Source organism: Zootoca vivipara, chromosome 4 (assembly GCF_965207765.1).
Source record: "Zootoca vivipara chromosome 4, rZooViv2.hap1.1, whole genome shotgun sequence".
Taxonomy (NCBI): domain Eukaryota; kingdom Metazoa; phylum Chordata; class Lepidosauria; order Squamata; family Lacertidae; genus Zootoca; species Zootoca vivipara.
Window position 1 is genome coordinate 94622935 of NC_142587.1, and position 25993 is coordinate 94648927.

Sequence of the window (25993 nt, forward strand, 5' to 3'; positions counted from 1 at the left end):
TTTATTACAGGCATCCCCAAACTTCAGCCCTCCAGATGTTTTGGACTACAATTCCCCAACCACTGGTTTTGTTAGCTAGGGATCATGGGAGTTGTAGGCCAAAACATCTGGAGGGCCGCAGTTTGGGGATGCCTGTTTTATTATATTTTTATATATTAATAATAATAATAATAAATAATAATAATTTATTATTTATACCCTGCCCATCTGGCCGGGTTCCCCCAGCCACTCTGGGCAGCTTCCAACAGAATATTAAAATACAGAAATCCATCAAACATTAAAAGCTTCCCTAAACAGGGCTGCCTTGAGATGCCTTCTAAAGGTTTGGTAATTATTGTTCTCTTTGACCTCTGGTGGGAGGGCATTCCACAGGGTGGGTGCCGCTACCGAGAAGGCCCTCTGCCTGGTTCCCTGTAACTTGGCTTCTTGTAGCGAGGGAACTGCCAGAAGGCGCTCGGCACTGGACCTCAGTGTCCGGGCAGAACGATGGGGGTGGAGACGCTCCTTCAGGTATACTGGACCGAGGCCGTTTAGGGCTTTAAAGGTCAACACCAACACTTTGAATTGTACTCGGAAACGTACTGGGAGCCAATGTAGGTCTTTCAGGACCGGTGTTATGTGGTCTCGGCAGCCGCTCCCAGTCACCAGTCTAGCTGCCGCATTCTGGGTTAGTTGTAGTTTCCGGGTCACCTTCAAAGGTAGCCCCACATAGAGTGCATTGCAGGAGTCCAAGCGAGAGATAACTAGAGCATGCACCACTCTGGCGAGACAGTGTGCAGGCAGGTAGGGTCTCAGCTTGCATACCAGTTGGAGCTGATAAACAGCTGCCCTGGACACAGAATTGACCTGCGCCTCCATGGACAGCTGTGAGTCCAAAATGACTCCCAGGCTGTGCACTTGGTCCTTCAGGGGCACAGTTACCCCATTCAGGATATGTTGGAAGCCGCCTGGTGTGGCTGGGGCAACCCAGTCATGTGGGCAGGGTATATATACAGTGGCACCTCAGTTTAAGTACACAAATGGTTCCGGAAGTCTGATCATAAACTGAAGCGTACTTAACCTGAAGCGAACTTTCCCATTGAAAGTAATGGAAAGTGGATTAATCCGTTCCAGACGGGTCCACGGAGTACTTAAACTGAAAGTACTCAAACCGAAGCGTATTTAAACCGAGGTATGACTGTAATAAAAATATTCTTATTATGGAATAGGACGTCCCTGTTTTCACCGGTCAAATGTTGGAGGGTATGCTTTGAGGTAGGTTAGGTTGAAAGAGAGGGGGTGGGCCCAGTGAGATTCATGTCTGAGCGGGACACATTAAAATGAATGGGCCTAATTTGAGTTGTGCTCATCAATTTCAAGTTTTGGTAAAAATTGAATGGCACGCATATCTTTTTTTTAAAAAAACCAACACCACCAGGAATAAGGGAGATAATACAGTGTTTGGTTATTCCTTCCCTCTCTCCGTGAGCCTCCCTTGTCTGTCATAGCAAGGAGCGGCTCCAGCTTGCTCTGTCACAGGGCAGGAGTTGTGGGGCAGGTGATGGGGCAGATAGGAAGACGAGAGGGGAAGAAAAACGCAATTTCCTTTGCAATTTTGAAGGTTTGGTTTGCACTGCTAGGCTGCAGCCTCTCAGCACCAAAGCCATACATATGTTCTGTGTTTTCAGGATGGGAACAAATTGAGTTGCAAAGGTAACCCAAATTCTCAACTGGCAAAGCAGCGGGGGACTCAATTTACAAATGGAACACACTCAACTGGAAGCGGAACATGTTCTGCTTCCAAGGCAAAGTTCACAAACCAAAACACCTACTTCCGGGTTTGCAGCATTCTTAATCCAAGTTGTTCTTAAATGAAGGTACCATTGTACATAGTTTTGCCCTGTTTCTGATAGTAAGGGGCAAGGGGCGAGGAAATATGTAGACCACATCCAGCCACCCTGAAAAATGTCAGTCATACATTGGTATCAATGAGGGCTAGAAACTTGCTCTTTTTAATGCATGCACACATGCCCGCTTTTGGGAAGCTGAACCATCTTTAGGGGGTGGTGGTGGTTTTGCTTCAGCATACAGTGGAATCTCAGTTTTCGAGCATCTCGGAAGCCAAATGTTTCGGATCCCGAACGCTGAACACCTGGAAGTAATTGCTTCTGTTTTCAAACGCGCCTTGGAAGTCAGAACAACTTCCGCTGTGTGTTTTTCAATTTTCACTGTTGGAATTGCCGACAGCCCTTTTTGCACCTCGGTTGTCAAACGTTTCAAAAGTCGAACAGTCTTCTGGAACAGATTACGTTTGACAACCAAGGTTCGACTGTATTTATAACGAAACGCACACAGCTCTAATTAAGTAACAGCATCTCTCTTTACATAGAGGGGAAATGTTACTTGTGCAGTGGCAGCCCGGGTCCAATAGATGGCACAAGTCATTGTTTTTTTAAATGTGCAAAATCAGTATCTTCACTGTAATTGAAAGGTGGATGGACGTAAGCTAATGCTGGCCTGTCCATTGGTAGCTGGGCTAGCTCAGTTGGTAGAGCACGAGACTCTTAATCCCAGGGTCATGAGTTTGAGTTGCACATTGGGCGAAATTTCTACACAGCCTGCGCAAAATGAGGTTCCCACACCCAGCCAAGCTTGACAGAGGGCTTGGAATGGTCCGGGGTGCGGCACGGCAGGGCCTAACCTGATCGCAGCTCCCCTTTTCACACGAAGAAGCTCTGGGAATTGTATTTCTTGAAAGATACCGGTTTGAGCAATGTGCGTGGTCAACCAACCCTCAAGAAATGACTTGGCAGGAATGGAGAAGTGGGTGTCTTTTGGGAAGGTGTCGGGACTTCCTCTGTAGATAACCTGGACGAGTTGTTTGCAGTGGGGTTTGTGGGTAGCAAGGTGCTCTTGCATTCGTGTAGTGGTCTGGCGGTCGTGGGCAGTCGAAGACCCTTTACGATTTCTGCAACAGGGTCCTTGCCTCCAGTGTCCTTGGGCTGACCGCTCAGCATAAAAAGAGGAGGGTTGGTTTTTTTAAAACCGTGGTGTGCTCCAAAGCGAAACATTTAGGAGCGCTGAAAACACAGTGTGTAAGTTCTGTTATGTGCAATGAAACTTCAGGGTAAACATGCTTTAAGTCACTCCGAAATAGGGTATCGGAGCACTCCGAACCATTTGCCCGTGTATGCGCACAGAAATTTAACAGAAAGGAAACACATGGAGATTGTTGCAATGCAGCCCTAGTTATTAATATTTTATAATTATAAGGGTTATGGTATAATCTAAGGAGATGCATGGCTGTCACCATCAGGAAATACCCTGGACTACTGGCATTGCTGCTACACAACTGTGTGTGAGAGAGAGAGGGACAGAAAGAGGCTTAAAATGCAACGCTCACTGTCCAAAGTTGCCCTCCTAGCAAATGCAGAATCACAGAATTGTAGAGTTGGAAGGGGCCTGTCCCTGAGGGTCATCTAGCTCAACCCCAGGCAATGCAGGAATGTGCAGCTGGGTGGAGTTCATAATACTACAACTTGGAGACGTCCAGTAAAGCTGAACAATGGGAGATTCGAGACAGAGGAAAAGATGCACAACATATTTGAGCTACTCGGGAGAGATGCAAAAAGGTCCTCTGTGCAGCAGACTGTATTGTTAAACTATGGAACTCGCTGCTGCAGGAGGTAGTGCTGACCACCAGCTTGGATAACTTTGGAAGAGGATGAGGCAGATTCATGGAAGAGGAGGTTATAGTGACTACTAGCCAGAATTTCATCATCACCCAGCCAGATGGGCGGGGTATAAATAATTATTTATTATTGGTTAATTCCACACATCTTCTCAAAGTGGTGCACAAAACACAAGAACAGCTACCAAACGGTTAAGAACCAAAACAGGAAACAGCAGCAGATAATTTTTTGAACAATACAAAGGTGTCAGAGACTTATCCATCTGGCGAAGCTTGTTGGCGGTGGGGGGGATGTCTCAAAATGTTTCAGAAAGTGCAGGTGGCGAGCACCTGTCATCCTAGCGGGAACGCTCCTTCATATAACAGGGGCAGCCACACTGAAAACCCTGTTTCTGTGTCTGTCTTCTGCCTCTGCAGTTGGAGATGCCAAGTCTCTATAGCAGACATCCCAAAACATCTGGAGGGCCGCCTCCAATGTGTTTTTGGCAATCGGTGTGATACGGAAAGGCGGGGTTAATATTTCTGCCTGCCCTAGATTTAACCACCTGACTTTTGCTGCTTGAGTCTGTGTTTTAGCAGTAATTAATCTTATCAATATGAACATTTTTTTTAACTGAATAAAAACTTTATTTAAAATTCTAAACTGCCCTTCCCCCATATGTGTCATTACTGCTGTGGGTTTGGGTTGTTTTTTATATATAGATGAAATAGTTTTTACTGTTGATATTCTTACTGCAAAATCACTTCGGAATGTTTTATGGGATGCAATTCATAAATGGAATAATGGATAAATAAAAGTATTATTATTATTATCATTATTTTGCTAGGCAATAATAACAATGTTTTTAAATGCTAATACTAATAATAATAATATTGTTTTCTTAAGCAAGAATATTTGTAAGGATGTGGGAGAGGGCCTTCTCAGTGGCTGCTCCCAGATAACTTTGGAACTCCCTGCCTAGATAACTTAAACCAGCTTCCTCCCTGTTGTCCTTCTGGCGGCAGGTGAAGATGACCTTGTTCCAGTAGGCTTTAATGAAAGGTTTTGTAAGCAGAGGTTGGATAAGCCATCTGCCATGGATGCTTTAGTTGAGATTCCTCCATTGCAGGGGGTTGGACTAATGACCCTTGGGGTCCCTTCCAACTCCACAATTCTAGGATTCTATGAAAGGGCGCTGGTGCTGTACTTTATTGTAATTATCTGTATGTTTGCGCGTGCTTACAGGTATATAACATATATCACACACACATATATAACACACATATAATCTATTAATTGCTTCCCAACCCACTTTTTTTATCTGCTCTTATTTTTATCTGCAAGCTAACCTCCAGTCCCTGCCCCGGGGAATCAGGCAGGGTCAAAATAAATATATCACTGTCTTTCTCCATGCCATAATGATGCCCTTCTCAGCATCATTGGTCAAATGTTTATTATTATTTTATTTATTTATATTATTATTATCATCATCATCATCATCATCATCATCCTTAATGCCGCTGTGGCTCTTTTCCCACGCGTCACCGATCACCGCGGCAACAAAGCGACTCCGCTCGGCCTTTTTTTGGCAAGGCGCTCTGTTTCCAAACAAGTGCGTTTTTGGCCAGCCTGCCAGGTAGGCGGGGTGCGCTTGGAGAGGGTGGGGAGAGCGAGCTCCAGAGGCGGCGAGGAGTTTCCTGCTTTCCGAGCCGCCCAAGGGGTCGGTCGGGGAGCGCGCACAGAGAGGAGGCAGAGCAAGGGCGCTCGCTCGCTCTCAGCATCGTCTTCTCTCGCTCCCTGCTCTCTCCCCTCTCCGGGAAGGGAAGCAGGAAGGGGGACACTACCCTCCCCAGGAAAGGCGAAGGAGGAGGACAACAGCGAGCCGGCAGACAGAAGCGCCACTGTGGTCCGGGGGATGGAGAAGGAGGCGGCTCGGGGAGCAGCCGCCGGGAACGGATGGCTCTTCTGCGCTGCGGGCGGAGGCGCAGAGCGTGCAAGGGGCGATCGGGAGCTGCCGCGGGCCGGCGCCGCTGAATGGCCATTGTGAGCCGGAGCAGGCGGGCGAGGGCGCAGCCGAGAGAGGGCCAAAAGGAGGCGACCCGGCCGCGGGCCACTCGGCGCTGAGCTCCAGGAGCAGGCGGAGGCGGCCAGCGCCCCTGTGCGCCCCCGCGCAGCATGAGCGGAGCCGGAGGCGGCGGCGAGGTGGTCTGCTCGGGCTGGCTGCGCAAATCGCCGCCGGAGAAGAAGTTGAGGAGATACGTAAGTCCGGAGGAGGAGGAGGAAGCGAGGCGGTTGGAAAAAACGGACAAGGAGTGTGTTTGTTTGTGTGTGTGTGTGTGAGAGAGAGAGAGAAACCGGGAGAGGCCGATCGGGCTGTGCCCAAGCGGGAGTCCAGGGTTGTGTGTGTGCGCGTGTGTGTGTGTGTAGAATTGCAACATCCAGAATTGTTTGGATGGGCGTGCGCAATTGCAAAGTCCTGGATTGTTTGTTTGTCTGTGTTTGTTTGTGTGATTTGCAAAAGTCCAGGATTGTGCATGTGTAGCTTATAAAGCCCTAGTTGGTGCGTGTGTGTGACTGCTAGGTCTTGGGATTATGTGCCCATAATTGCAACGTCCAGGATTGTGTGTGTGATAGCTACAAAGTCCTTGTTTGTTTTTTGGGGGGTGGGGGGTCGGAATGCAAGGTACTGGATTGCGTGTCCAGGATTGTGTGTGTGTGTGTGTGTAAATTGCAAAGCTCATGGTTGTGTGTCATCGCAACGTCCAGGATTGTGTACGTGTAATTGCAAACTCCAGGATTTTGTGTGTGTGCAATTGCAAAATCTCGGTGAAGCATGGACCCCCCCCCTCCCCGCCGCCGCCCCAATAGCTTGTCCTTAGTTGAAGGTTAGCTAGCGGTGAAAATGATCGGGGGGGGGGGGCGAGCCGCGTCGCTGGGGTTGGTTGGGCTGCTGCTTGTGCAGACGGGATCGATCGTGTCCCATGAGCCCCGGTCCCAAACAAGAGAAAGGGCGAGAGAGGCAGAGGGCTGGTTTGGGATCAGTTCGGAAAGGCAGCCCGCCTTCCTTCCTCTCGGTGCCTTCTCGCAGATCACACCCGTTTGTCGCTTCTCCGCGGAGAGAAGCAGGTGCGGGGAGCAAATCACCCCAACATTGTTACTTGAAAGTCGGTGCTGCGTGCCTTCGCGGGATCGCACCCCAGTGGATCGGTGGGGGTCTGGCTTCGATTTTGCCCGGCTTTTAATCCGGTGTAGGGGGTGTGTTTCTAGGTAGCACGGGTGTTTGTATATCATCACAATGATTTTCGGCGGTTTCTTCCCATCACCACCCCGCTTCCCCCACCAATTCATCTTGCCCCTTTCCGTCTCCGCTTTTGAGGTCATTTCCAGAGGTGCGAATTCGGATCAGGGCTGGACCCGGGTGCGTAAGAACAGCAATTAAAAACACACACAAACCCAAAACGCTTGCCTGGCTAGACTTTTAAAATAAATTTCGAGAGTGACTTCTAAAAACGAAACAACGAGACGACAGACTCGCCGCTTGGGTGGGTGGGTGGGGGGAGGCGGGCAAAGGCGAGCGCGCGTGTAAGCATCCCTTCCCATGCCGCTCCGGAGTGACTCCGGATCTCAGGGCGGAGCTGCGGATCCAAGCGGCGCTGGGCGTCTCCGCCAGGGTTGGCCTGGGCAGCAGCCGCCACCTGGGCGGAGAGCGGCTTGGCCTGTTCCCGGCTGCGCTGCTCCGGCTGCTACAGGTGCGGACTGGGAGGGGCGGCGGCGGCGATTTGTTTTCGCTGTTTGGGCTGGAGCGCTCCGGGAGCGTCTGGCTGCTGCGGGCGCGCCTCCGCCTCGGCCCGCCTCTGCGCGCCTCCTGGCGGCCTCGGCTGGGAACGCGCGCGGCTGGGTTCGCGCTGTATGAACCCGGTTCCGTCGACCCGCCCCGTCTAACACTGCCGATTTAAAGCGGCATGGCGACGCTTTAAGCATCCGCGGCTCTCCCACCCCATGGGGAGAATGGGATCCCCAATTGTTTAGTTTTGTTTTTATAAAAGCATTGAAAGTACACAAATTAACCGAGATTCGATTCGATTTGTGGAATTTGTATACCCGCAGGTCTGCCTGCCCCCTGCAATGTTTCCAAAAAAAGCTCAACCTGAGGGTCTTCTACCCAACCCCCTGCAATCCAGGAATTTTTTTTGCCCAACATGGACCTCGAACCCACGACACAGACTTTTGGCGTCTCATGCTCAGTGCTCCATCTCCTGTCAGCACCAAGCCAGCATGGACAGTTGTGAGAAGTTATGGGAGTTGTAGCTCAACAACTTTGGGAGGGCTATGGGTTCTCCCACCCCTGTGGGAGAGAGAACTAAAAACGTGCGCAAAAAACAAACTTTGTGTTTGTTTGTCCCCGTCTTTGACGTAGGAAAAAGCTTGCCATTTCTGTCTCTCGACAGCTGTCTGTCAAGCAAAAATCCAGCATGCTACTCTAGAGGTGGTCACTGACCAGCTTTTGTGGGATTTTGAGCAATGGTGATTTCTGGAGTCATTTTCCCCATCCCTCCATAATAGAGTCCTCGGTGTTTGTGTATGCACACAAATTAAACAGCGGACATATTGTAGTATAGCCGTGTCATTAAGCCGTGTGCTCCAGTAGGTGTGAGGAGCCATTAGATATTTGTCATTGCTTGTTTTTTTGAAGAATTCCTCGTTGAGTCATGGAGACTCTTAGTATTTCTGAGGGCATTTTCTGTGTTGATATACAGTGCTAAAGCACCTCCCGACTTAGGCCCTATTCTCATCATAAATGGAGCAAGGGGCTGTCTCCGAGATCCCCAGTTCCTTCTCCTTCTCCTCTCTCCCCATCCCTGCACGGGATCTGGAACTGGCTTCAAGGTGAGGGATTATGACTCAGCCTTCTGCAAAGTCTGCAACTCTTGGCTGCCACGACTCCTCCGCTGACGGCGAAATTGCACCAGCTTCGGGTGATGGATGAAATTGCTGAGTCTCTGATGCTGTTCGTCGAGATGCATTGCCGGTTGTGCTGCTAGATTCTGGGATTCATTAGAAAACAGATCTGAAACTTGTCAGCATTGTCGTGCCTTGACACAAAGGCAGGCTGCCTGTATGGTGAGCAGTTTTGGTTGCCACTGTGGGAATGTTCAGGGAGGCAGCAGAGGATATATTGTTTATCAATACCGTGTTTCTCATATTATAAGACACGTCTTATATTTATTTTTTCCTCAAAAAAACACACTATGGCTTATTTTCAAGGGATGTCTTATTTTTTTCCTCCTCCTCCTGCCGCGGCCGGCATTGCTGCTGTGCCTATCACTATGTCTTATTTTCAGGGTATGGCTTATATTCCTTGAATGCTTAAAAATCCTGCTATGGCTTATTTTATGGGTATGTCTTAAAATATGAGAAACAGGGTAGCCTTCCTAACTTGCGCTAGCAAGTTCCTTTACTTAGCAGAGTTTTACATTCCCCTTTAAAACGCACAGCGGGTAACTGGTTGCAGGCTTGTACTGTAAGCCTTTTTGCTGTTAGACTGAATTGTACGTTCCTGGTAAGTTCCCTTAAATCCCTCTTAAAATAATAAAGACGCCACAATCTTATTCAAAGTCAAGAAAAGCTGGAACGTGTCCAGAGGAGGGCAACCAAAATGGTCAAAGGCCTGGAAACGATGCCTTAAGAGGAACGGCTTAGGGAGCTGGGCATGTTTAGCCTGGAGAGGGAGAAGGTTAAGGGGTGATATGATGTCCATGTTCAAATATATAAAAGGATGTCATATAGAGGAGGGAGAAAGGTTGTTTTCTGCTGCTCCAGAGAAGCGGACACGGAGCAATGGATTCAAACTACAAGAAAGAAGATTCCACCTAAACATTAGGAAGAACTTCCTGACAGTAAGAGCTGTTCGGCAGTGGAATTTGCTGCCAAGGAGTGTGGTGGAGTCTCCTTCTTTGGAGGTCTTTAAGCAGACGCTTGACAGCCATCTGTCAGGAATGCTTTGATGGTGTTTCCTGCTTGGCAGGGGGTTGGACTGGATGGCCCTTGTGGTCTCTTCCAATTCTACGAGTCTATGATTCTATGAAAAGAAGTTTACTTACATCAGGCAGAGCACAGTGTGATCCCTGAAGGCAGACTTAGTTACAAAGTATATTCATGTAGATCTATCCCATATGGCACTGGTGGCCAAACTTGGCCCTCTAGCTGTTTTGGGACTACAACTCCCATCATCCCTAGCTAACAGGACCAGTGGTCAGGGATGATGGGAATTGTAGTCCTAAAACAGCTGGAGGGCCAGGTTTGGCCATCACTGCCATATGGGGATAATCCCAGTGTCCTCTGTTGGCTGGAAGCCAACAGAGCACCTTTAGCTTAAGAGGAAGTCAAAAAGAGAGAGATGTGCTGCGTGCCTTGTACTTTTGTTACCTGGACAGGTAAGGTCACACCCACCTCTAGTCACATGCAAAGGAAGTATGTCCCAGCCAGGAGGAAACAGGAAGTTTTCGACTGGCTGGACCAAACATTCCCTTGCATGTCCATTCTAGGAAAACAAGGAATGTTGTACTTGACTGCTATTTATGTATCACATCCCACAGCCACATCTCAAAAAGGGGGTTATAAAGTGGGGAAAGAGGGGTACACAAGGGTGATGGAATTCATATCACCACCAGCTGAACATTGTGGTGTATTATTATGTCTGCAATAAGGATGGAAGAGGTGAACATCTCGGGCTGGGCGATACCTGGTTTTCAATATTGCAATATCTTCTTTTTTTGGTGATCACTCATAGCCGAGTAAGATTGTCTTCCATAAACACAGTTTTCACAGTGAGTCCATAAGTGACTGTGGACGCCAAGTCTGGATCCACACGTCCTTCCACAGTGGGGACATAGGTTCCCGGGCAGGAGTTGATCACGGTGAGGGTTTGCCAAGCGTGCCTTCCTCTTAGCACATTTCTCCCTTTCATCTTGACTTTGAGCATCTTCAAAGTCCGTGACAGCTTTGGTAAAGGCTGTTCTCCAATTGGAGCGCTCGCCGGCCAGTGTTTCCCAGTTGTCGGTGTTTATAGTACAACATTGTGATATATCCGCCAGCTAAACTTTGTGATATATTACGATATCTGAAATAAGGATGGAGCTCTGTAGAGGCATTGGCTGGCTTCACAATTTGTCCCGCATCGTGATTTTGGCTGGCGCCTGCTCTTGTAATTTGTACGAAGTCGCGGTGAGCTGTGTCGGCACAGTTAACAGGGGCCGCAAGAACCGAGAGAAGCATCAGCTGGGTTCAGGGTTTGTCCCAAATTGTGATTTTGGCATGGGGGCACACACACACACACACACATGTCATGATTCACGACATATTGTCAGGTCAGAAAATGATGAAACCGATATCCCGATATGGACTTTGAACCGGTTTTGGACGATACAGCAAAATATCGCCCAGCTCTAACGTTCACATATTTACAAGCTTCAGGATAAAACCTGTGAAATGGGGACGTCGCAGCCCCCAGATGGGCTGGAAGGTGGGCGAGGGCCTTAGCTGGGTTTTATCCTTCGTTAAGGCATCTTCCAAGAATTAGATGCATTAGTGAAATGAGTGAGGCTCACCTTGGCTAGCCGGTGATGGAAGTAAATGCCGTGGCCTGGGAGTGAGCAGGACTAAGTGGCTTCTCGCACCTGTCTAGCCAAGCAGATTAATGGCCTTTCCCTGCCCTTGCCGCTCCTGTGATTTTTGCAGCAAGGTGTTTTCGCCCACTCCTCGTATCCTTTGAACTCTTCCTTTGCCACTTTCGCTTTCTTTCTCTTTATTATAAGAGACCTTTGCACCTGTGGGCTAGGCATTCTGCAGCCATGGATCAACTTGTTTCTTTTCTTCGGGGAGGGGGAGGTCGAGATGGCATGTTTTTGTCATTAGCATTAATTATTTAATGGCCGCTGAACTCTTTGAAGAAGCGAAGGGCTTTCAAAGTGCTATTGTTACAGCCCAGGAGGAGATCAAACGGGAGCTTAGAAGCCATAAAGGCAAAGCCGACCGGACGTGATTTCTTTAATAAAAATTCACCGCAACTGGGGCCTTGCAAACGTCGAAATAAACAGACATTTCTTGGAACAGTTCTTGGAAGATGGTAGGGAACTTTTGCAGATGCGGAGATTGTGGCCACGCTCCAGAAAGAGTGGGGGAAAGCAAAACAGGAGAACAGGTTGAGGTAACCGGATGCTTTAGCTGAGATTCCTGCATTGCAGGGGGTTGGACTAGATGTCCCTCGGGGTCCCTTCCAACTCTACAATTCTGTAATTCTATGATTAGCAGAGAATTGGGCCAGACCGAGGCAGAACAACAACTGGCCCAGCACCACCACCAAATCCTACACTTGGGAACACCCCAGCTGTACGTTTAAAATTCTGTTGTGATACCACTTTAACAGTCATGGTTTCCCCTGGAGAATCCTGGGAATTGTGGTTTCTTACCGATGCTGAGAGTTGTTAGGAACCCCTTGCAGAGCTGCAGTTCCCAGAGGCCCTTTCGAAGATGGATTGCATGCCCAACCATTCTGGAAGAGGAGTAGAGGTCTCCTAACAGCTCCCATTTCACGAAACCCTCATCCGGCTGTCTGAGGCAGACGCCTCACTCTGCCCATTGATAGGGTCGGCCCCTAGCATAGAAGCCTGCTTCAGATCCAGTTCTTCCAAAGTCCACCGATTCTTGAAGCAAAGTATTGGGGGCATACGTATAGAGCCTGCTGGATTAGGCCCTTGGCTCACTTAGTCGTGTGGTGCCGGTGGGAAACTCAAGTTGAAGCTGAGCACAAGGGCAATTCTCCCCTCTAATTTGCCTAATCTGTTTCAAATCCCTCTAAATTGGTGGCTTTCACTACCTCCTGGGGAAGCGAGTTCCATAGTTTAACTAATGCAGTTTGCGGAAGAAGGACTTTATTTTACCTGCCCGGGCTATTCTGGCATTGAGCTTCAACACATGTCTCTAGAGAGAGGGAGAAACACTTTACTCCATTCACTTTCTTCGTACCATACAGAATTTTTTATAAACTTCAATCGTGTCTCCTTTTAGGGTGTTCGTCGTAGCGTTGTGGTCTAAACCACTGAGCCTCTTGGGCAGGGGTCCCCAGACTTACCCGGAAGTGCACCAGAAATGACCTCTTCCGGGTCAGGAGAGGCCCATACGCATGCGCACAAAGGATTTTCGGCGATTTTTTGCCGATTTTTTAGATCGTCGCTGCGCCGCGCGCCGTGAGAGCGGGCGGCGGCAGCGGGCGGCGGGGGTCGTCGCGGGCCGGATTGGAAGGCCGATTGGGCCGCATCCGGCCCGGGGGCCGTAGTTTGGGGACCCCTGCTCTTGGGCTTGCCGATCAGAAGGTCGGCGATTCAAATCCCTGTGATGGGGTGAGCTCCCATTGCTCTGTCCCAGCTCCTGCCAACCTAGCAGTTCAAAAGCACGCCAGTGCAAGTAGATAAATAGGTACTGCTGTGGAGGGAAGGTAAACAGCATTTCTGTGCGCTCTCGCTTCCATCATGTTGTCCCGTTGTACCAGAAGCAGTTTGGTCATGCTGGCCACATGACCCAGAAAGCTGTCTGGGTCCATCGGCCTGAAAGCGAGATGAGCGCCACAACCCCATACTCCCATTTGACTGGACTTAACTGCCCAGGGGTCCTTTACCTTTACCTTTACCCACACTTCTGCTTTTCTATGGGTCTGAGCACTTTTCTGCTTGAGCCACGCTTTCTGGGTGCAGTTCTGGGTGTTTTTCCTCCTGGCCACTCTCCTTTCCCTGAGAAAAGCTCTTTAGCCCTCAGTCGGAACAGGCGCCAATCTGCAGAAAACCCAATTGCCGTTTCCTCCGGTTGAGCACCAAAGAGCGGTTTTCTCTGGGGCCGGTGTGTGTGTGTGTGTGTGTATGGGTAAGCCCTAACTCACCTTCCCTCTGAACCGAAAAGTCCCAAACATTGCAACCTTTCCTCCCAGGGGATTTGCTCCATCCCCTTTATCATTCTGGTCCCTGAGCAGAGAGCCCCAGACTGTAGCATTTGCCCCAAACCTGCTGCAACCCAACTTTCCCGCAATCTAATGTTTTATAGACTGGGCAACTCCCATCGGCTCCAGGAAACATCGCCAAGCTGATTGCGGCTGATGGGAGTTGTAGTCCAAAAGTGGAGGTTCGTAGGCTAGGAGGGGGTTCCCATAACCTATTGCAAATGATATATAAAGAGATACCGTAGTAAGAACAAAAGCCACAATGGCATCCTGATGTTTACCTGCAAGTAGTCCCATTTACACAGAGCAAGGCTGTAGCCGTTCCTTTGATCACAGATACAAACTTGTAATGCTTTCTGTTGCTTAGCTGTTTCACGTGGAAGCGTAGCTGGCTTCAAAGGATGTAGTACATGTGTGGGTATTTTCCTTTTTTAAAAAAATGGCAGAGAGTTCAACTACACAGTAATAACAGAGAAGACGTTCGGTTTGAAAGCCTTCAATCCCGGAACAATTACTTGTCAGCGTTTGGGAGTCAAGTTGTTTGCAAAAATGACACTCTGTTGACTTTTATGCAAATACCTTTCTGAGGACGGATGGGTTTATGCAAATAGAGTTTTTTTATCTCGTGGCTGCTGTCCAAGGGACAACTGTTAAAATGTCTGAGCACAGTGTTATTTTTCAGGGAAATCAGGCGTGCACAGGTGCGCTTTTTCTGAAATCCAAAGGGGACGTTGCCAGGAGAACATCAAATGAATATTGGAACACCTTTTTGCAAAACTATGAACCGCCCAGTAGCATAAGAGTGGTGGATCAGGCTCACATCCTGTTCTCACAGTGGCCTGACAGATGCCTGGCAGAATTCAAGCCCGGTAACAGGACCTGAGTGCAAATTCCAGTGTTAGAAAAATGGCACCTTAAACTTAGGTAATGGTTGCCACAATGGAAAGTCTAGGCGCCTTTTTTCTTTTGGCGGTGACATTTATTATTATTATTATTAGTTTCATTTCTGTTCCACTTTATATTTTAAGGGACAAAATCTCGAAGTGGTTTACAACAAATAATAATAATAATAATAATAATAATAATAATAATAATATATTATTATTATTATTATTATTATTATTATTTATACCCCGCCCATCTGGCTGGGTTTCCCCAGCCACTCTGGGCGGCTTCCAACAGAAATATTAAAATACACTAATTTCTTAAAGATTAACAGCTTGCCTTAAGATGCCTTCTAAAGGTCTGGTAATTGTTATTCTCTTTGACCTCTGGTGGGAGGGCATTCCACAGGGTGGGTGTCACTACCGAGAAGGCCCTCTGCCTGGTTCCCTGTAACTTGGCTTCTCGCAGTGAGGGAACCGACAGAAGGCCCTCGGCGCTGGACCTCAATGTCCGGGCATTAGACACATCAAACATTAGAACATCAAACAAAACAGAATAAAATGAATTAAAGCTCCAAGGAAAATCTTTCAGATCCTTCTCTAAGTGATATTTTGCTTTCCACATATTTATTTACCTCCTTAATCTATATCGCTGCCCCATAGCAGAAGGACTCAAGGAAGCCCATGTGATACAGTGGTTAGAGTGTCGGACTAGGACCTGGAAGGCCGGGGTTCAAGTCCCCACTCGGTCATGAACCTCACTGGGTGACCTTGGGAGTCAGTCATAGCCTCTTGGCCCTACCTCGCAGGGTTGTTGTAGGGATTCACTGAGGAGGTGGATGGACCATGTATTCTTTGGAGAGAAAAAGTGGGAGAGAAATGCAATGAATAAGCTCTTCTGCTGACCTGCTTAAGAAAACTGGAGGGGCCAGCCAGATGGAGATGTTAGTTGCCAAGCTGGCATCCAGAGATCTCTACGTCATCACAATTGGACCCGCGCCCGTCGGAAAACACACCTGACAATTTCTTAACACCGAGTGCAACAGCACACTGCCCTTCCCAGCAAGAGGCGTTCAGAAACATCACGCCTCCAACAGTCACACCCCTCCCTACCTGCAAAACTTTGTGGCAAAATGGCAGGTGGGAATAAATATGGGGAGAAGGCGGTCTTTCCTTGGGGGTTTACCACTGGGTCATCTGGTTGATTTCTTGGTTCCTGAAATTTGTTCTGATTGGGCAGATAAAATATCACAGCGAGAATTCTACAGGATGTGTTGCTAGTGTGAAAAGTCACGATCACCGGATCCCCAGGAATGCACCTCCATCGGGCATCTTCACTTGTTTTCAAGTGGCCAATTGTCGTTTAGTCGTGTCCGACTCTTTGTGACCCCATGGACCAGAGCACGCCAGGCACTCCTGTCTTCCACTGCCTCCCGCAGTTTGGTCAAACTCATGTTCGCAGCTTTGAGAACACTGTCCAACCATCTCATCCTCTGTCGTCCCCTTCTCCTAGTGCCCTCCATCTTTCCCAACATCAGGGTCTTTTCCAGGGAGTCTTCTCTTCTCATGAGGTGGCCAAAGTATTGGAGCCTCAGCTTCAGGATCTGTCCTTCCAGTGAGCACTCAGGGCTGATTTCCTTCAGAATGGATAGGTTTGATCTTCTTGCAGTCCATGGGACTCTCAAGAGTCTCCTCCAGCACCACAATTCAAAAGCATCCATTCTTCGGCGATCAGCCTTCTTTATGGTCCAGATCTCACTTCCATACATCACTACTGGGAAAACTATAGCTTTAACTATACGGACCTTTGTCGGCAAGGTGATGTCTCTGCTTTTTAAGATGCTCTCTAGGTTTGTCATTGCTTTTCTCCCAAGGTTTGATCTTCTTGCAGTCCATGGGACTCTCAAGAGTCTCCTCCAGCACCATAATTCAAAAGCATCAATTCTTCGGTGATCAAGTGGCCAATAGCCAGGTGCAAAATGCGCCTGGCAAATTTCGAATGCAGCTCCAGGAGGGCGCCAGGCTGGCCAAGCCTGATCTAGACGACATCAGCTGCCTGGAGCGGCCTGTGTGCTGTTTTGCTTCCGTGGACCTCTGCAGAGGATGGGACGCAGCTGCGGGTTCCGCTCCCCGACATCGTGACATCACATCCCTGACCCTTGACCTGCCAAACAATGAGCTTCTTCATTTGGGTATCATCCTGTGCTCTTCCCGTTGGAAACTCAAAACTGACTGTGCAGCCTACACACTGAATGTGGGGTGGGGTGGGGGCGGGGGCGTCGATCTAGGAAAGGAAGGGAGGGAAGAGGGATGGGGAGAGAATTCGAAGCGTAATCAGACCGTACAATTCAAAAGCCATGTTTTCCCTTCTGGCTTCCTGCAGGTCTGGGAGATAGTTCCTGAGCATCGTGTTTTAAAGCTGCCAAGAAGCTGCTCAAAATATATTTTGATTTTAAAGGAAGGGGGCGGGGGGGAACAACCCAAATGTCAATCATGGCGGAAGCAGTGTGTGTGCAGGGACCGCTTCCAACAGCATTCGCTTTACGGAAGAGGTTTTTAAATTGCGTTTTGGAGGAAGAAAAGCCGTAGGCGCTCACGAGGAAAACGTAGCATTGGGAATTCGGAGTCCACGTGAATTTCTCTGGGATGGCAACCAGCAGGAACACCCAAGAGAGGGGACCGGGGGGGGGGCAGGCTGTGTTCGGGTGTCAGTGGTGTGTGGACCCTGCCAAATGCCCCCCCCAATCTTCCCTAGGCTTGCTCCACCATCAGAACCTTCATGGAACCAGAAGAATCATAGATTTGTAGAGTTGGAAAGGACCCTGGGGTCATCTAGTCCAGCCCCCTGTAAGGCAGGAATCTCAGCTTAAGCATCCGTGGCAGATGCCATCTAAGCCTCTGCTTAAAAACCTCCAAGGAAGGTGAGTCCACCACCTCCTGAGGACATCTGTTCCACTGTACAACAGCTCTTACTGTCAGAAAGTTCTTCCTGATGTTTAGTCGGAATCTCCTTTCTTGTAACTTGAAGCCCTTGGTTCGAGTCCTATCCTCCAGAGCAGGAGGAAAAGAGGCTTCCTCCATCTTCCTTGTGACAGCCCTTGAGACGTTTGAAGATGACTATCCTATCTCCTCTCGGTCTCATCTTAGCCAGGCTAAACATTCCCAGTTCCCTCCACTGTTCCTCATAAGGCTTGGCTTCCAGACCCTGGATCATAGAATCATAGAGTTGGAAGAGACCACAAGGGCCATCCAGTCCAACCCCCTGCCAAGCAGGAAACTCCATCAAAGCATTCCTGACAGATGGCTGTCAAGCCTCTGCTTAAAGACCTCCAAAGAAAGGAGACTCCACCACACTCCTTGGCAGCAAATTCCACTGCCGAACAGCTCTTACTGTCAGGAAGTTCTTCCTAATGTTTAGGTGGAATCTTCTTTCTTGTAGTTTGAATCCATTGCTCCGTGTCCGCTTCTCTGGAGCAGCAGAAAACAATCTTTGTCATCCTCTCTGCACATTTCCCAGGTTCTCAACATCCTTGTGCTGCTCAGAATGGGCACAGTATTCCAGGTGTGGTCTAACCAAGGCAGAAAAGAGTGGGACCATGACTTCCCTTGACTTGGACACTAGACTTCTTTCTTGAGAAACCGGCTTCTTCCAAGAAGAGCAAAACTGCCGCATTTCACTCGTCTTCCTTCTAAGATCTCACAGTATGGCAACCGGACTCCCCCGTGTCGAGAGTGCTCTGAAAACAGCCTGCACATGAAGTCCATGTGCACCTGGTCTCATTGAGAAACATATTGCCAACGAAACAGAAGCCAGCAAGCGCCGTCCGAGCTGTTCCCATCTACCTGCTGTGATAGATCACATAGCCGCACGTGTTTCCAAGCCCTGCTTTGCGCTCAAGGAAAGTCATGTACATTTTTAGCTCTGGATTCATTGCTTGTGATGGGTCATGCTCAGCACTGAGCATGAATGATTTATCTTCCTCCGGAGTCCGAGTGCTCTATAAAAGACATTTAAGGGCATGCAGGAGGAATTCGTACCCTGGAGGAAACGTAAAGGGAACCGACCATTCTTTTAAGGGCTGTTCCAGATTATTATTTCTGTTTATTCAATCTATATACCGCCCTTTCATAAAAAGATCCCAGGGCGGCGTACAACATTAACACAGAACAGCAAAGATAAAAACATAATAAAAAGCCTACCGACAGACAGATGGCCTCCTGTTTATTCAGCATTTTTCCTGATTTGCTTGGCCAGAGCTGACACAGTGGTTTGTGAACACCAGATTTTTACTGAGCATTCGTTTGGATTTGTTTATGGGGCTGGTATACGACAAACAGCATTCACCCTAATTTGCTTTTGGGGTGTTTTACGCATCTTCCCGTTAATCATTCATTTGTCCTAGACTTTCCAGCGCGTTTTGTTGTTGTTTTCTAAGCGGATTTGTTGAGCTAAGGCAGTGGCTCCCGAACTTTTTTTCCTGGGCAATAAAAATTGGCATGCGCCATCCTGATTTTTTTAATTGATTTTTTTTTAAATGGCACCTGGCTATGGGCCACTTGTGACCCTGTGAAGATGCCTGGGCACCAGGTGGCTCTGGACATCTCCACCATCTGGAGCTGCTTGCCTGGGGATCTTGACTGCTTTCACACGCAAGCAACCCATCCTGCAGAATCCTGCCCGCGATCTTTCGTCTGCCCAATTTCAGGAACCAAAACGCCGAATTGGAAAATACGACTTTTGAGACGTCTGGCCGCAAAATGCCAACTAGGCGTTGCGTTTTGGCGACTGTAACCCTGGTTCAAGGGGCCATTTGGCACCTAGTTTATATATCTGGAGTTTCTAACACTGGTTTCCTTCTCTAACAAAAACCCACCCGGCATGGGGTTTTCTTCTTTTTAGCTTGGGGAGAGGGAAAGGCAATTTAAGAGGTGGTATGATCGGAAGAAGAAGAAGAAGAAGAAGAAGAAGAGGAAGAAGAAGAAGAAGAAGAAGAGGAAGAGTAGTTTGGATTTGATATCCCGCTTTATCGCTCCCCGAAGGAGTCTCAAAGCAGCTAACATTCTAGAAGAAGAAGAGGAGGAGGAGGAGGAGTTTGGATTTGATATCCCGCTTTATCACTCCCCAAAGGAGTCTCAAAGCAGCTAACATTCTAGAAGAAGAAGAGGAGGAGGAGGAGGAGTTTGGATTTGATATCCCGCTTTATCACTCCCCAAAGGAGTCTCAAAGCAGCTAACATTCTCCTTTCCCTTCCTCCTCCACAACAAACACTCTGTGAGATGAGTGGGCTGAGAGACTTCAGAGAAGTGCGACTAGCCCAAGGTCGCCCAGCAGCTGCATGTGGAGGAGCGGAGACGTAAACCACTACACCACACTGGAAGCCCTGAAATTACTCACAGCATTGAGAAATTGGGCAGAAAGAACTTTCCTCCCTCTCCTAATGTGGGCATCCAGGGATGCTGAATGATGGAAGATTAAAAAGCATACTCCTTCTTGCAGCATGTACTGTATTTAAAACTATGGGACTTACTCCCCCATAATTTTTATTTTATTTACTGCATTTCTCCTCCATCTTTTATTTCCCAAAGTGCTCAGGGTGGAAGTCATGGTTCACCCCCTTCCTCATTTAATCTCCACAACAACAAATCGGTGGAGGGAAAGGCTCTCAATGGTTTGAGGCAGTAATAATTCTGAAACTGCAGGAAGGGGTTGTTCTGTATTCCGTGGCCTGTGTTTGCCTGAGCTTGTCTGGACTAAGGATTCTGAGCTCCTGTGTTCTGATTCGATATATGATGTCCAATCACAGAACATTTCAGGATTTGGGCCTCTGCCATTGGTCCTTGTACTCTTACTTTGGCCAATACTTTGGCCACCTCATGAGAAGAGAAGACTCCCTGGAAAAGACCCTGATGTTGGGAAAGATGGAGGGCACTAGGAGAAGGGGACGACAGAGGACGAGATGGTTGGACAGTGTTCTCGAGGCTACGAACATGAGTTTGACCAAACTGCGGGAGGCAGTGCAAGACAGGAGTGCCCTGCGTGCTCTGGTCCATGGGGTCATGAAGAGTCGGACACGACTAAACAACAACATTGTTCCTCGATGATATCAAGGAATTCTGAAAGCAGATGGTCCTTAAGAGTCGTTTGGAAGCAATCCCACTCAATGGGATCTTGAAGGGCTTGAGTGTTCATTTTGTCCCTTGGTTTCCTTCCAAGGAAAGTGGGAGGCAGTGGAAGACAGGAGTGCCTGGCGTGCTATGGTCCATGGGGTCACGAAGAGTCGGACATGACTAAACGACTAAACAACAACAACTCTTAACAACAACAACAACAACAACAACAACAACAACAACAACAACAACAACAACAACATATTATTTATACCCCACCCATCTGGCTGGGTTTCCCCAGCCACTCTGGGCAGCTTCCAACAGAATATTAAAATACAATAATCTATTAAACATTAAAAGCTTCCCTAAACAGGGCTGCCTTCAGATGTCTTCTAAAAGTCTGGTGTAGTTGTTTGAATTGTGATTTGCAGTTTGGAAGTTTAGACAGCCAATCCCGTTGGGAGTGGGAGTGGCCCAGGCTTTCAGGACGGTATATAAGCAGTTTCTTTGCCCCTGTTGTCCAGTTATGTAGTTCAATAAAGGTTCTTGCTGTTATCATTGCGGCTTGCCTTGTGGGAACCCACCTACACTTCAGGGAGAAGGGGTACTTGTGCTCACTTCCGGCTTGCAGGCTTCCCACGGGCTTCTGGCCTGATGCCTGATTTTTACACAACACAGGGTTTTTCCATCATCTTAACGTCGCCCATTGATTGCCAGCTGGCCTGACCTAAATTCCTGCCCTTTTTATTTCAGGCGGTTGGCTTTCAAGCTAGGAATCCATTCTCTGTCTGTCTGTCTCTGGCTGTGTGTTTGCATGCTAGTTTGTCCGTCGGCACAAATAACCCAAGACAAAAAACTGTTCGTATGTTTACCTCAGGACATAATTCAATCCCAGTTTCCCTTTATTCCAAAAGATGCTCCCAAGTGATAAAAACTATGTCCAGTGATTATTTTAAGGATTGTTTTTGTGTGTTTATGTTTAGCGATTCCAGCTGCCTTGATTTCTGTCCGGGGAAAAGTCTGGGTGTAAATATATAAGATGGAGGATGGAGAGGAGTGTCAAGAGAATTTTTACCTATTGCAAAAAGGTAAAAAAAATGCATCCATTGCTCTGCCAACCTTTTGCCTCTAGCCCAGCCCCCCCCCCAGCAGGTGTGGCCCCCGGGAGGTAGCCCAGAAGGGAATTTGGCTCTCAGGCTGAAAAAAAAATCCCCCACTGGTGCACTGACCCACCAGGGACCCCCGGAACCCCTGTCACGGAAATGCAAGAGAATTGCAAAGAATCCTAGTCCATGTCCCAAACGACCCGTTCTATTGTCCCTTCCAACTCTATAATGCTGTGAGTTGATGACACATTCCAGCTAGGCAAGAACACCCAAGGAGGGTGCAAAGTTGGGCTGGGGAAGGGAGGGGACAGAGGACCCGTTCCCCCCCCCTCCGGATTACTCAATATGGAAAAGGTCCCTTTAAAATAGGATGTTTGAAGGCCGCTACTTAGCGCTATAAATAAATATTTTCTTAAAGTTTATTTGCCCAAGCAAATGCAAAGGGTGGTTTTTTTAGAAGCAAAAACACTACATTTTGGTCCTTAAAACTTCCGCAATAAAGGCACTTTTAGTGTTTGGTATTTGAGTGTAAATAACACTTCCCATTATGACTAAGGAGCAAATTGGTAATTCTGCGAAAGCTTCCTTCCTCCCCCCCCCCCCTCTCTCTCTCTCTCTCTCTCTCTCTCTCTCATTTCTGTTTTGTCTCACAGAGCATGTGGGTGATTCAAACTACAATGACAGCCGTTGTTGATGGTTGTTGTGGGGTTTTTTGCCCTTTTTTCGGAAACGGTCCATGCGGAGGAAGGAATCAATTTGGATAATGAGAGAAATGGTGTAACAGCACAACAGAGTTCAGGCTGGCCTGCCAGATCTGCGTAGTAGAGGGGAAGGATGAATGAAGCAATTTGGATTAGCTGGTGATTTTAATCGGTTTTCCTCTTCTCTTCCAATCCAGCTCAAAGCAGTTGGGAACGCTGGGCCGAGCAAAGAGTCGGCTACTGGGCCCTAATTAAGCATGTGCACCGTGATGCTTAATGCAATTTCAGTAATCTGGTTTGAATAAAACCACGTTTCTTTCTCTGTGTGTGTTTGTGTGGTCAAGCCAAGAGAACTCTTAGCTAGAAGGGCTTGGGGCTGATTCATCAGCCATGAGGATTCCCACCCTCCCCAAAGGGCATGTTCGTTTTTGTTTCGTTATCCGCCGCTTTCCGCAAAAAAGAATTGTCTCAAGGCAGCTTGCAAGTCCGTAATGGTTTAGTTTATGTAAAATATGCAGGGATTTATGATATGCAAATTGAACCATGGAAAGAGAAGAAGGGAAGTCATTGACATTTTAAGGTTGCTTAATGAATACCTATTTTGAATTGTAAAATAGAAAACTTAATAAAAATTATATACACACACACACACACACACACACACACACACAAATAGTTCTAGTTACGGGTAGGTAGCCGTGTTGGTCTGGCGTAGGCGAAACAAAATAAAAAAAATTCCTTCCAGTAGCACCTTAGAGACCAACTAAGTTTGTCATAGGTATGAGCTTTCGTGTGCATGCACACTTCTTCAGATACACTGAAACAGAAGTCTCCAGACCCTTATATATAGTGAGAGGGTGGGGAGGGGTATTACTCAGAAGGGTGGTGGGAATGGGTGATTGGCTGATAGGTGTGGTAAAGCAGTTGACGACTGTTAACGACTGCAATTGGTCCTACAGGAAAAGGCAAGGGGTGAGATGGCTAAAGATAGCTTTATTATGTATAATGAGATAAGAATCCAATGTCTTTGTTCAGAACAGGTCTCTCCATGGTTTTAAGTTCGGTAATGAGTTGCAGTTCAGCAACTTCTCTTTCCAGTCTATTTCTGAAATTCTTTTGTAATAAGACAGCTATTTTGAGATCTTGTATAGAATGTCCTGGTGTTGCAAGCCAAAAAATGGCTTATCTTCTGAGTTAGGCCACTAAGACTCAGAGACAAGAGGAGTTAGGAGTCCATTATGTTTACTGCAAAGCAATAAGGTTACAGTCGAATCTTTCCGCAAAACTACAATCCCCCCCCCCAAAGATTTGGGCAGGGGTATTTATAACATCTCAGACAAAGGATTTCAATTAAACCAATCATATTTCATTACCTCATATAAGTTTAGTACGCATGTCATTACCTAATCTGATATGCATGCGCAATAAGCATTGTTAAGTGAACCTTGATTTTCAGTAATCTGCTACAATTTTATGAGAACCTGGGTTCCGTGTATCTATTTTCATGTAACAATTTATGTTAACTTAGCTATGAATACGCCTTTGTGTGATTGACGTAATTGCTGTTCTTTCCCTGTAAGGAAGGCCCTTGCTGAATCATAAGTTTCTTCATGCAGCAAGTTCCCATAATTCACTAATATAAGCATATTCCAGGATTTATAAGGATTTACATTATCACTTTAATTTGGGCCCCTTTGGGCCCCTGCTACATTGGGAGATTGAAGTGTTCTCCTACTGGTTTCTGTGTCTTGTGATTCCTGATGTCAGATTTATGTCCATTTATCCTTTGGCATAGGGTTTGGCCTGTTTGTCCAATATAGAGAGCTGAAGGGCACTGTTGGCATTTGATGGCATACACAATGTTAGAAGATGAGCAATTTTAAATAGTCCTGAGATGGTATGTTGTTGATGTTGATGTTGTTGGGGCCAGGAATGGTGTTGTCCGGGTGTATGTGGCTGCAAAGTTGGCACCTGGGTTTATTGCAGGCTCTGGTACCAGTGTCCATGTTAAGTCTGGTGGTTGTATTATTGTGGGTGAGGAGTTGTTTAAGATTGGGTGGCTGTCTGTAGGCAATGAAAGGTCTTCCTCCCAGAGCTTGAGAAAGGGAGCTGTCATTGTCTAGGAGAGGTTGTAGATCTCCGATGATGCAGTCCCACCTTCCGCCATCTTTAAGAGTTCATTCGCAGGTCAACTGGTGTGTCTCATTTGAGGCACACTGACCTCTCCAACTTTGACCCTTGTTGTTTTTTTTAATTAGTGACGTGTTGTTTAATTCGAATCAAGTGGGCGAGGGGGCTTTTGCTCCCAATTCTGTAATTAGGTGACTCTGGAGTTAAAAATTAACCTGTAAAAAAACGAACTTCTAGGAGGCTCCTCTGCTTCAAAGGCAATTAAACCACTGAGCTCATAGCCCCCTCCACAATTGCTTTGGCAGCTCGTATTTTGGAAAGTTTCCCATCTCTCTTTTTAACCGTTCGGGATGTAACTTTAGTTCAGAAGGCTAATTGCAACCGTTTCTACAGTAGCCCAGACCCGTAAGCGGAGAGTCTTGAGGGACTATTCTTCATTTGACTTCCCTCTCTGCATTCATATTAGAAATAAGCACGCCGCAAATTGTGTGTCCCTTTCCCTCGTGTTTCCTTAACCTCTTATTACTATCGATTAGCTTTTCGAGGCTCAATTTAATTCTGTTGGAGCTGACTTTTACCTGTGGGATGCAATCCACTGGGAGCAGTCAAGTACAACAATACCTGTTTTGCTAGAGTGGACATGCGAGGGGATGTTGTTCCAGCCAGTCGAACTTCCTGCTACACCTGGCTGGGAGCATCTTTCCTTGCATGTGACTAGTAGATGGGGTGTGACCTTTCCAGACCTGGTAAAAGGCCAAGTTACGCAGCGACCTCTCTCTCTTTGATCCTCTTTTTCGTCCTGCAAACATCCTGATTCACCTGGACTGGACGGCTGGCAGCCAGCCAGCAGTCTCCCTATGTTATCTCCCATATGGGGTAAACCTGTTTGTACATGTTTGTAACTTTTAAGCCTAAAGTCTGCCTTCAGGGATCACACTGCGCTCTGCCTGATCATGAGTGAAACTGGCTTTTTGTTACTTATGAATAAGACTGTGGTGTCTTTATTCTTTCAGGAGGGCTCAAAGGGGTCTTACCAGGAATAATAGAACATACAGTGGCACCTTGGTTCTCAAACTTAATCCATTCCGGAAGTCCGTTCCAAAACCAAAGCATTCCAAAACCAAGGCGCGCTTTCCCATCGAAAGTAATGCAAAATGGGTTAATCCGTTCCAGACTTTTAAAAACAACCCCTAAAACAGCAACTTAACACGAATCTGATACATTAAATGAAAGCAATAACCAATGTACTGCAGTCACACAATCAATCAATCAATCACTAGCTGAACTGGGTTCCACACAGTCAGAAAAACAAACCTCTGCGTAACACTCAAAACAGAAGGGTGGCACTCAAAACAGAACACGTTTGGCTTCCGAAAAAAGTTCACAAATTGGAACACTTACTTCTGGGTTTTCAGTGTTCAGGTTC

The 25993-nt window shown here is 47.4% G+C and overlaps 1 protein-coding gene across 1 annotated transcript in view; it reads left to right on the top strand.

The window, feature by feature from the left end:
- The first annotated feature begins 5356 nt into the window (after window positions 1-5356).
- Window positions 5357-25993, top strand: part of GAB2 (GRB2 associated binding protein 2) — a 127925-nt gene continuing 107288 nt past the window's right edge. The window contains exon 1 of the mRNA XM_035114566.3: window positions 5357-5909. Coding sequence (XP_034970457.1) covers window positions 5826-5909 — 84 coding nt within the window. The 5' untranslated portion in view covers window positions 5357-5825. The remainder of the gene's footprint in view (window positions 5910-25993) is intronic.